An 11,600-nucleotide genomic window follows, 5' to 3' on the forward strand; every position below is an offset into this window, starting at 1 on the left:
GTATGAAAAGACTTGATCGGTTTTTCGGTCCCACTGTTATGGGATTGTAGATCAACGGTAAGGAGTTTATGTTTGAACATATTACTATTATATCTTGCAAAGGATAAAGAAGAACGTGGTTGATGTAATTTCTCCGATTCATATTGTATAGACGTCAACACAAAATTTTTGTGTAGACATGCACTTCATGCGTTTATGGCTTTGTAAAACATATTTACATTGTAAATGATATTTTACAATAGGACGAGGCTATTTTAACTTTAAGTTTTTACTTAGGATTTTGATACAAATCTTAAACTATTGTTTCACTATTTAACTTAATGGCGATGAACATGATAAGGAAAAAATTGACGAGTATGAGTTGATCAAAACCAACAAAACTATCATCTACATATTACCTTAAGAAAAATGGAATGATATAGACCACTATTGTAAAAATGATCAACTAAATTAAGTAATATAAGAGGGAATGATGGAAATATATATATATTAATTATAGCAAAGGTGTATACTGGTAGTGCTTTTACACCATATCTAGTATCGTTTGTTAAAAGTTTTAGGGAAAAAGATAGTGAGTCCCCTAACATTTGGAAAAATGGACATAAAATCCCTTAACGTTTCAAAAAAGATATATTATATCTTTTTATTTAAAACTTAAAATTAAGATAAAATTACCTTTTGCCCAAATTATTCACTCTAAATTTTGAAAATACCTTCCCAATGATAGATTTGATTTTAATTTTACCTATTTTTTTTTTATCATCCTATCATTGGGAAGTGTATATTAATAATTTAAAGTGAATAATTTGGGTAAAAAGTAATTACAACTCAATTTTAAGTTTTAAATAAAAAAGTTGTTGATTTCATTATACACGTTATCAATGATATGTTTTAAGTTAATATATTGAATTATTTATTATAGGGACATAATAGTAATTGAAAATTAAAAATAAATTTACTATTAAAACAAATGAAATTTAATAATAAAAATGGGGGTTATATATCTTTTTTAAAATGTTAAGGAATATTATGTCCCTTTTCCCAAACGTTAAGGGTTTCACTGTCCTATTCCCAAAGTTTTATCTTGTATTGTAATATATAGCTTAATTATAGTGTAAAAACAATGGCAATGTAAAACTTTTTTTCAATGCTAATATTAAAATTTTATCATTTTATAATTTTTATAATTATTTTATTTAAATTATTAATGGTATGTTTATGTATGTATTAGTTAAACATACCATTATTGCTTGCAACAGACAAAAACATGTCGTTATTGTCCTAGTGAATAGTGATTTAAGTCTAAAGAAGTAATTATATGTGTTTGGCTTCTTAATTTCGTTTCTAAAATTTTATTAGCGCCAACAGTTAGATAATCATATTTATGAATCTATATTTTATTATAAAATTTTCCTAGTTAAATGTTTTGAAATTAAATATAAGGTCCTGTTTCAAATCACAATACAATCATTTAACATAAAATTATTTATTTATGCAAAAGGTTGGATTCGAATACTCAAGTTATAATTCTACAAACTCGTACTCGCTAATTAAAAGGAGGATGAACTTATACTCGTATCCGTACCTTCACTTGCTACCACAATAAAAATTGAACCCATTTATTGTGGATACCGGCAAATAAATTTGACATCATTCCCTTTGTTAAGTATTTTATTTTTATTTATTAAATAAAATGATAGATTATCGTTTTATATTTACGTGTGTTATCCAATATGTTATAAGTTTTAAGAATAATATTAAGAATCCCAACAATTATTCTAACAGAGGTGACATATCTATAATTTTACACACCAGTTTAGATATTAATATTATAAAAGATAAGAATTATGGCAAGATAGTCGGTTGTTACATCAGTGCGTGCACTACAGTGATGTTGTGTGCACTAGTATAATACATATATATTATAACATTATTTATTTATTTTATGATTAATATAGTATTACAACATTATTTATTTATTATATGATTGACATGCTATCTCTATATATTCTAAGATTTATCATTTATCATGTGAAGACAAATACACCATATAGCTTAACTAGGAAAACAAAGCAACGACCCACCATCCTCTGGTAAGCTATTTGAATGCACGGAGAAGTCACAACACGTGCAGTAGACGCCGCCGGCATCATTGGCATCACCGTCAAAGACTCCCACGCCTACTCCAATATCATCATCAAATAGGTCTAATGTCCATGATGATCTCCTGATTTCAATCTTAGCCCACCTGTCACCGCTCGGAATTATGAGTGTCAGCGTGGTTCTTTCTTCATGGATTAGGATCATAAGAGACCGTAATTTATCAGTTCAATAATGCCTTCCAAAACTGAAGCAGGTGAGGACATCGATGTTGCCGCTCTTACAGTTTCGAAGAGGACGAATCCTACGTACTAAAGAACAGCGTGTACAAGGATTTCGGGAAGCGGCGTTGCATCGGATCATCGGACGGATGGCTCATACTGATCTTATAGATCATGGAAGAGCCAGTCCCTTTCTTTTCAATCCCTTTTCGAGTACCCGCATTCCTAGTTATTCTAATGGGGATGGGGAAGGTTACAATTTATTAGTTGGACCCATCATCGAATTATAAGCGTTTTGTGTCTATCAAGGAATTAAGAGATGATCGTTTCTTCCTTCAGGCTGTTCTGTCATCCTGCCAGCGGTTTCAGTTTCAGAACAATAATTATGGCGCGATTATAATCTACAATGGTGGGTCCAAAACTTGCTTTGTTGAACCATGGAAGAGTTTTCTAGAATGGTTGATCCAACTTGCTTTCTGGAAGCATGGAAGAGTTTTAATGGGGCTTCCCAGAGTGGTTACACTTACAGTGATGTTGTGTGCACTAGTACTGACTATACTGACAATATCGTTGATAATAATAGTGGATGGACAGTTGACGCATGGGATTTTAAGTGACATTGTTCCTGTAATACTAATGCCGGTCACAGCTTCTTTGGGACGATAATTGGATTTACCTACTGCTTGGCCATAAATAGAAACGATCTCAAAACTCAGTGGAATCTATGGGGTGATATTTTGTTAGTTATCCCTACCTCGCAAGGAAATTCCATGTTTTTAGGTTGGAGGAATTGGATAGAAAACTCAAACAATATGATTGGTTATGGAAAGTGATTTCTGGGTGGAAAATCAGTCTTTATAGGCGATTTATGGGATTTGGTTTACAACATATAATCTCTCTTCTGGTTGGTAATGACATGGTTTTTAGCTTGCAGCTTAACATTTTATTTAATTTCTCAATGTTTCTTTTCGTTTATACAAAATTCACTTTAAAAAAATCACTGTTATCGTTTCTTGTTTAGCCTCATATTAACGGAAGGATTAATGATACACCTACAAATGCTTCCGTACACTACAAATATCTTATACTTTATGTTGTACATCATCCCACATCGTATTTTTCTCATATATGAAAGAGCAGTGGCATGCCAAGGGTGCAGTTAGTATTCAGACATATATGACCCAGCTGATTATGAAAACTTAAAAAGGATCGTTGCTTCATTGTTTCCCGAATTGATCATTACTTAGAAGTAAATGCATTCTTGCAGACCTGTTTGGCCGGTCAGAGATATTTTTCGTGCCATGATCAGAATTCGTACTATAAGAAGCTCAGAAAAGCAACAGATTTTTCATAAAGCAGATGGAGAGCCGAGGAAACCTAAACACGGTAGGTATTCATTTACTCCTGATGAATAATTTATATTAGGAGTTCCTGATGAGTGCATGCCATAAATTTCATGTAATTGGACCAGCTTCTGGATGCCAATGTGAAATCCACCAACTGTACCTACACACATATTCTATTGCAGAGACTCTGGAATGTAATTTCTGTAATTTTTTGCTCATGCACTACATGTCCGAGGGGTCACTTCAACATTCACATCCATGCACAGCGTGAGGGCTAGGAATGTGATTAGTATGAAGTTTGTATATTAATTGTTATAGAAATAGTGGCAGAATATTTGCAGGTGAGTATTTACGTAACCACATGTTCATCAGTTTCTAGCTCTTCATCTTCGTTCATTGGTTGCAATATACTTGTAACCGTTTGCATACTCTGTCTCTTGTAGTAGTACTGCACAAAGAAAGAAGTAGCTTAAAGAGAAGTGCGAGTCTGAAAAATTTAGCTGCTTCAGAAGCTCAGCGTGAACATTTCATCATGTGTGTGGCCTCCATTTTCCAGGGAGCTATATATAATTGCAGCTTTCGCAAGTGGATGGGTCATCTGCTCAAGCTCCTCGGGGTCGTATGAATGTTCATAGAAGAGATAAGAGTCAGGCGTAGAAAATTGCTAAGGCCACTTCCTAAATATCAAAACCCTAACCCTAGTTTTGCATCTTCTTCGTCAGCTTTTACAAATGAAGGAAAAGTATAAGCACATGCCTATTATCGCCATCACGTTTGACAGGGGATTTCAGGCTAATTCTATTTGTGTTTCCTGTAATGTTTGTTTTTCTACTTCGTTCATTGGTTGGATTGGATGTTTTCTGGTTTCTGTAACAAGTACGGTGTCATGTACATGTTCTTTGATTGAAAATGATGAAAAATGAGAGCTGCTGGGGGGGGAGAAAAAATAGTAGTTCAAATTTTCAAATTCACTCTCGTTAGTAAGGTTGTTGAAGATGTAAATACGTCATTTTCTTCACTCGCGTGTACGGAGATAAGAGAACCGAAAAAAAGAAAAGGTAAGCTTTTTGTTATAATCTAGCATCACCTGGAACAAGAAATAAACTAGTAAACAGGATGAAGCTCATGCTTTCATCTTAAAGAAAATTGTCCCCATTTCCGCCCAAGTACATAGATGATAGATTCATTACTACTTTTGGTCTCAAAAGCATAAGAATAGGAGTAATCATTACAGCTATTCAAGTCACATAGACAAATGAAATTCCAATACAGAAATTCCCTTTTCTCCAATCCGCCAGTCTAGGACACGTTACATTGACGTGAAGCTCCCAGGAACAATTAAAATGGAATGAATAAAACAAGAGGAAGCAGAAAAATGATTGGGATACGTCCTTTTATGAGTCAAAATGACCTGTTATGGCATTCGACTAGGTTTTATCCCATAGACAAAAGTGAGACTATAACTTTCAAGAATTCTTCGCGGCCACTACGTGCATAAGCAATACCTTCTCACAAATTCATCAAATAAACATCATTTCCTGATTGACAGCATCTCAAAACTCCGAATAGGATCATCACGGGTGCAGATTCTTCCACCAGCAGTGCGATTAAATGAAGATTGCCTGGAATCATACCCAGATTGCAATCTTTGCGTGGTAGACAAGCGGCCACTGCTTGAGACTAGTCGGCTAGAGCGACACTCACTGAATTCACCAGATGAACCAGGTTTAGTGCTTGCGATTACAGCTTTTCTTGAAGTGCTTCCATACCGGGAAGAGCTTCGTCCTTTTTCAGAATCAGGGTTCTGACAGAGTAAACGAAGAGGTTCTTTGTGAGTGTTGAAACAACAATACTAAATAGCCTCCGCTATGACTTCAGAAAATTAATAATAACTAAAGATAAAGAGAGAGAGAGAGAGGATATTGGGCAGAACATTCTAGACTGAAGTGAAAGCAATTGAGAAACGACAAAAACAAATGTTTCCCAGGTACATTTCTTGCAGAACGAATTTGGTTTTTACTCCGGTCATCCAATAGCTAAAACCATCATCAGGAAATTGATGAACTTGGAACTCCCAAGAGGAAATATAAAAAAATCATTACATATACATTAAGGTTTGGTGAAAAAAGGGCAATATTTTAGATGTCAAACAAGGAAAACCCACCGAGCTGCAGACAGTATCACTAAGTCAAGTGGTCAGAAAATTATTATGAAAAGAAAAGGGCATTACTTGTTTGGGTTGGTGGGATATCTGAAAAGTCTTAAGACTCGGTCTCGAGAAAGTTCTTATCTGAAAAGTCATCAGAAAATTATTCTCAAAAGGAAAAGGTAATACTTGATTGTTCTTGCAAGCAGAAAGCTTTGGTCTAATAAATTGAGAAGCAGGAATTAATATGCGTTTGGTTTTTCAGTTGGTGTTCTCTGTGGAAAATGGTTTTTTTTGTGATAACTTCCAACCAAATATGTTTTCTCATTTTTTTGTTCTTGCCAAATAAAAAATGACAAATGATAAATGGTACCAAATACAACCTCAAATAACATCGCTCCCTAATCTTGTTCTCTTTCAATTATTAGAATCGATTAAAATCATATTCTAGGGTGGAAGCCGAAGTTACATAAGTCAGCATAGAACAAAACATGGTGACACCAAAATTAGTGGCTACTCTTTAAGGATCTACAACATGCAAGATTTTATTTGATCAAAGAGAAGAAGCAAGAAAATCATCATGCGACCAGGCAGGAAATTAAGCCAATCACTGTTGGAAATAAAAAAATTTACCACATGCTTAGATGAAGGACCATCATCTGAACTCTTGTGTCTGGGATGATCACGATGAGGAGTACCAGCAGCATTTTTTCTTGAAAATGCTTCAACTGCACCAGACAATTTATCCCTAATCTCCTTCCCAACTGAATACACAAAATTTTCATCAGTGATTTTTGAGAAATAAAGTGGTTTCTACAATTTTGCAACAAGGAATTAAATAAAAATTTTCGTTTTCTAAGAGCACACCTGAACCCCTTTCTGGTCTTTCAGCAGATGGTCCTGGGGTTAAGCCTACCTTCCCACTGGAATGCTGAAAAGAGCAAGAAGAAGGAGAGAGAGGGGGAAAAAAAAAGGACAATGGATAAGCGACAATCCGAAGATAATGAAAGCCAAAACTACAAGTTAGCTACAACTTACCCTTCCTTTAGAGCTGGAACCAATCTGAGGGTACTTTAATACAGTCCAATCAAATACATAGTCAAACTGAAAACCTGCAGAATCACAATGTTACCCAATTAGAAAGTTGTGAAGAGGGGATAAGTTACTGCTGGTGCAGAACTTCCTGGGCAAATATCTATCATAGAACAAAATATATATTCACACTCACCAATTTTTGAGTTTATTGAAAACACAACACCATCAGATAAAATTATATTCTGAAACACAAGTTATCAACTCAAGAAAAGTGAGAAATGACTCTTTTGGGTTGCCGGATATATTTTTGTTTGAATTTCTTCAATGTGGTCGACTCTGAATCAGTAAGTTGAATTTAGTGGATTCCAATTGTATTTTAAAATTTTTTAATTGTGTTGTATCTGGCTGCGAAATGGATCAAACTCAGAAATAGAAAATGAAAAATATACATAAGTCTAGCCATGGTTGTAGTCATTCACCTTCTCGAATAAATAAGTCGCGGAAAAGCCTCTTTAAATATGAATAATCTGGTTTGTCCTCAAACCGCAACGATCGACAGTAATGAAAGTATGATACAAACTCAGATGGGTATGATTTACAGAGCACCTGTTTTATATATAGGCATCTATGTCAGAGACATTGAACAAGAATCATTAACATAAGTTGGGCTAAATTTCAGAATTTGGGAAATGATATGAATGCGTCCACTCGCACACAGTGCAAAACACAAATAGCAAAAACTCGAAATCCTTGCTGTCAATGCTGACTGAGATTTTCCTAGGTTGGATTTCATGGGTCCACACACAATATGAATATCAAACCTAGTAGTTCATTCCCCACATCATGCCAACATGTGTCAAGAGACAGGACAAGGCAACAGCCACCATTAGGCCAGGACGCCAAACTAGGAATTAAACTGACCAAATTTAGCTGAAGAAAACTGTCTCAGGGATGACATGACCTATTATAAAGATGCCAAATTAACCGCTATCATACCTCTATCGGAGTTGACACCTTCTTTTCGCTGATCTTATCATATTTTTGCTTTTTTGTGCCAGCTTTTAATCCTTGCCAGGGAAGGCTGAACAAAAAAAATTAAACAAAATGAATTGCGAATGAAACAACTGTGAATTATTTTAAACTAAATGTCAAACATCAAGCTAAAGCTAGTGTCTAGCTACTATATACTCCACCTTCCTCTAAGGAAATACATAAGGACATAACCAAGAGACTCTAAATCATCCCTTCGACTTTGTTCTGGTGAAAAAAAAAGGGGACAGAAATGAGGTACATTAGGTTTAAATCTGCCAAAATTCTTTCCTGAAATTAGTTGGAAATATATTATTATAAATCAATTACTCACCAACTCCAAGGTGAGTATTTACACTTGCATAGCGAGCTGTGCCGGTGAGATTCTTATTTTCCCTGAAGCAAATAAATAAGGAAAAGGAAAGAATTCAAGATCACCACCAAATGCATCAAAATGTATATATGTCTGCTTGTGTGCATGTTCTGAAAATCAGTGAAGCATGAATATGACATTGATGTATGACTTGAAGAATAATAAACATTTAAGTAAAGGAACTAGAGAAACCTATTTACTTCAGCAGATAAAGAATGGAAAGGGAAAAGTAAAGAATGAAAATAGAGCAGATAATTCAGAAAGTTAATTTGACCCATTATAAATATGAAATCCATAAAATTGATCATATAGAATTATCAAACCTTACAGCTGAGTGCATAACAAAAACACGTACTGAGAAATCCAGATAGCATTCCAAAAAGAGGACAGGAGAGATGTAATATTGGCTAAAACATTTAAACATAAATGCAACGATAGAAGTATCAGACCACATGACTAAAATGGCCTAAATACAAGTTTCAACAGATTGAGCAGAAGGAAAGAACTGACTCTAAATTAATGTCCACAATACAACGTAATCTTTTTAATTATTGATGATGATAGCTCTCCTACAGTAGCAATATAGAAGTGTTCTTTGAAAAGTTCGGTTAAGTCTTGTTTATACTCCTGATGCCTCAAAATTAACCTCAAGTCAACTTGTCGAAACTGACTCAAGTTCAAAATTTACTGCAAAGAAAAGGAGAAACAGCATGACATGTCCATTCACCAATGTCAACACACATCCAAATAAAATACTTTTTGTTATTGGATGAGACATCACTCCTTTCCTCCTGGTAGAAGAAGAATCTTGAGGCAACATCCATTGTCTGTCTCCTCAAGAAAAGGCAATACATAGGCAACAAGTTTTTTATCTAGCTCTAGTTTTTTTTTTTAATATTATTATTATTCTTATGGGTAATTGTAACCTGTTAAACGCATAATGTAATCTAAACAACAAGACTATGCAGCTTCCACTATGGAATTTCAGCATTGAAATATCAACAAAGAAATAATTACCTGTATGGGATGTGCTTATGAGTTTGAAGATCCCTATACTTCTTTGCAAGGCCATAGTCAATTATGTAGACCTGAAATAAGAATCGAATAAAATTTATACCAATATCTAATGAATAAAAGCAATCAACTGTGCGAGAGTAAATACTTGGACTCTCTGAACAAAAGATATGTCAAACACATAAGGAATTAATGAAAATTCAGGGACTCGCTATCTTCTGATGAGCATGCATGTGTACTCTAATTTGCTGATGTGAAGTCAAAGAAAAAAAAAAAACAAAGGAAAGTACCTGATTTGCTTTGCGTCCAAGGCCCATTAAGAAATTGTCAGGCTTTATATCACGGTGAAGAAAGCCCCTTGAGTGCATGTATTCCACTCTATTAATCTGAACAGATAAAAAGACAAAAAAACCATTAATTTGATAGCTTAAAACTTTGCTTTTAGTAGAAAAGAGTCAAAGCCACTTACTAATTGATCCGCAAGCATCAATACTGTTTTCAAAGAGAACTTTCTATTGCAATAATTGAACAAATCTTCTAAACTTGGTCCAAGAAGATCAATAACCATGATATTGTAGTCCCCTTCAACTCCAAACCACTTGAGGTGAGGAATTCCAGCTTCATCAAAGAACAACCAAAACTTTTAAGACAACATAATGAGCTTTTCAAGCAATATGCCCCACAGGAAGAATATCCACATAATTTTAACTCAATAATGTGGAAGAATGTTCAGGCAAAAGAACATTCAAAACATAGTAAAGAGAGACTTACTTCCTCCCTGAAGAAGCATATACAATTTTGATTCGTAATGAAGCTGTGGATGCTTGGTCTTCACAAGTTCCTAAAATTTAAAAACACAAACGATAGAAAAGGTGAGGATCCCCCTACCAGAAAAGGAAAAGGATAAATACAGAAAATAGCACACAAATAGATGAGATTCACCACTGAAAACATCAACTTTGCTTTTTACACTTCACATAAATAACATAAATAGGACTTAAGGACATTTCACATGAAACATATAACAAGTCCCCCCCCCCCCCCAAAGCTCATCCAGTGCTAAAATAGCCACAGAATTTTCCTTGAAGTAAAATAACAATCTCCTAATGGTTGCGTTCAATATTAAAATTTAAAAAAACAAACAGAATGGCTTTTCTTTTACATATAACTAATTAGTAGCAATTTTGATGAATCTTGTTGGTAATGACAGAAAGCAACGTTCTAAATGGACTATTAGTACCTCAAAAACAAAATAAAATCCAAAAAGAGTCAGAGATAAAGATGAAATAGGATTCATATTGCTACCCATGCATCATCATCATCATCAAAAACTAAAAGTAAAGTAATATCATCATCAAACTTAAACAGCAGCAAATAAAATTAAACCAAACACCATCCGTAAATCTAGAAGTATAAATGACATACCAGCTTGACAGCAATTTCCTCTCCAGTTTGTACATTGACACCTAAATATCAATAAAACCAGCAAAAAAAACACAAACTTAAATAAACATTTAGAGAGAGAGAGAGAGGGAAAACCAACATTGCTGATAAAAAAAATGCGATAAAAATTAAAATAAAAACATTGAGGGGGAATACCTAAATAAAGCTCTCCGAAGGAGCCACTACCGATCTTCCTCCCCAACTTAAACTTGCCACCAATCACATGGTCCATTCTCAATTTCCCGTCGGCAAACATAGAAACAACTAGCTCAATCTAGCTTTATTTAACCCAGATTTGTGCTCAATTTGACAATGGTCGTCGAAAATCCCAATACCCACCAAACAGTTGAATCCAAAAAAATAAAAAGTAAAAATGAAATAACAGATTTGCCAAATTAACACACCGGCAGGTCAAATTAACAAAAATAAAATAAAATCTCCCCTTTCTTTATTTTTTTTCCTTTTTTATTGATTATCCACCAATGGAATCATCTAATGCATTCGATTAACATAGAATTGTCCCAAAAAGAGGATGAGTTGCCGATAAAAGCAAGAAAATTTTCTTCAACAACGCTCGATCCCCAAATCTTCAATTGAGGACCGAAACCCTAATTTAATTTTCTATAAACAATCCAGGCACATTGACCAGAAACTCTCTATTGGAAATGCAAAGAGTAAAACGGGAATTGAAGTAAAAACGAAAGAAAGAGAGTTTTTTCTTTTCTTTTCTTTTTTTTGTTTTTTTTTTTGGTATCGTGATCAGGATAATTGATGAAAAATAAATAAATAAACACAACGACAGTGTTTCTGAGGAAACAGGAAAACGTGTTGAAGAGACAGAGAAGGAGGAGAACGAGGAGGAAGAGGAGGAAGAGAGACAAATTCTTTTTTTT

General features: G+C 34.3%; 1 protein-coding gene across 1 annotated transcript; it reads right to left on the reverse strand.

The window, feature by feature from the left end:
• Positions 1 to 4,822: 4,822 nt before the first annotated feature.
• Positions 4,823 to 11,570, reverse strand: LOC18049328 (casein kinase 1-like protein 9). The gene is made up of 14 exons (XM_006443740.2): positions 10,864 to 11,570; positions 10,690 to 10,730; positions 10,036 to 10,105; positions 9,734 to 9,882; positions 9,555 to 9,650; positions 9,268 to 9,338; positions 8,212 to 8,273; positions 8,042 to 8,105; positions 7,845 to 7,929; positions 7,328 to 7,454; positions 6,852 to 6,925; positions 6,681 to 6,744; positions 6,447 to 6,577; positions 4,823 to 5,471 (listed from the first exon to the last, which is right to left on the reverse strand). The coding sequence occupies exons 1-14, from the start codon at positions 10,961 to 10,963 to the stop codon at positions 5,199 to 5,201; spliced, it is 1,407 nt and encodes a 468-aa protein (XP_006443803.1). The 5' UTR covers positions 10,964 to 11,570; the 3' UTR covers positions 4,823 to 5,198.
• Between the last annotated feature and the right edge of the window lie 30 nt (positions 11,571 to 11,600).

Source organism: Citrus clementina, unplaced genomic scaffold, assembly GCF_000493195.1.
Source record: "Citrus clementina cultivar Clemenules unplaced genomic scaffold, Citrus_clementina_v1.0 scaffold_3, whole genome shotgun sequence".
Taxonomy (NCBI): Eukaryota; Viridiplantae; Streptophyta; class Magnoliopsida; order Sapindales; family Rutaceae; genus Citrus; species Citrus x clementina.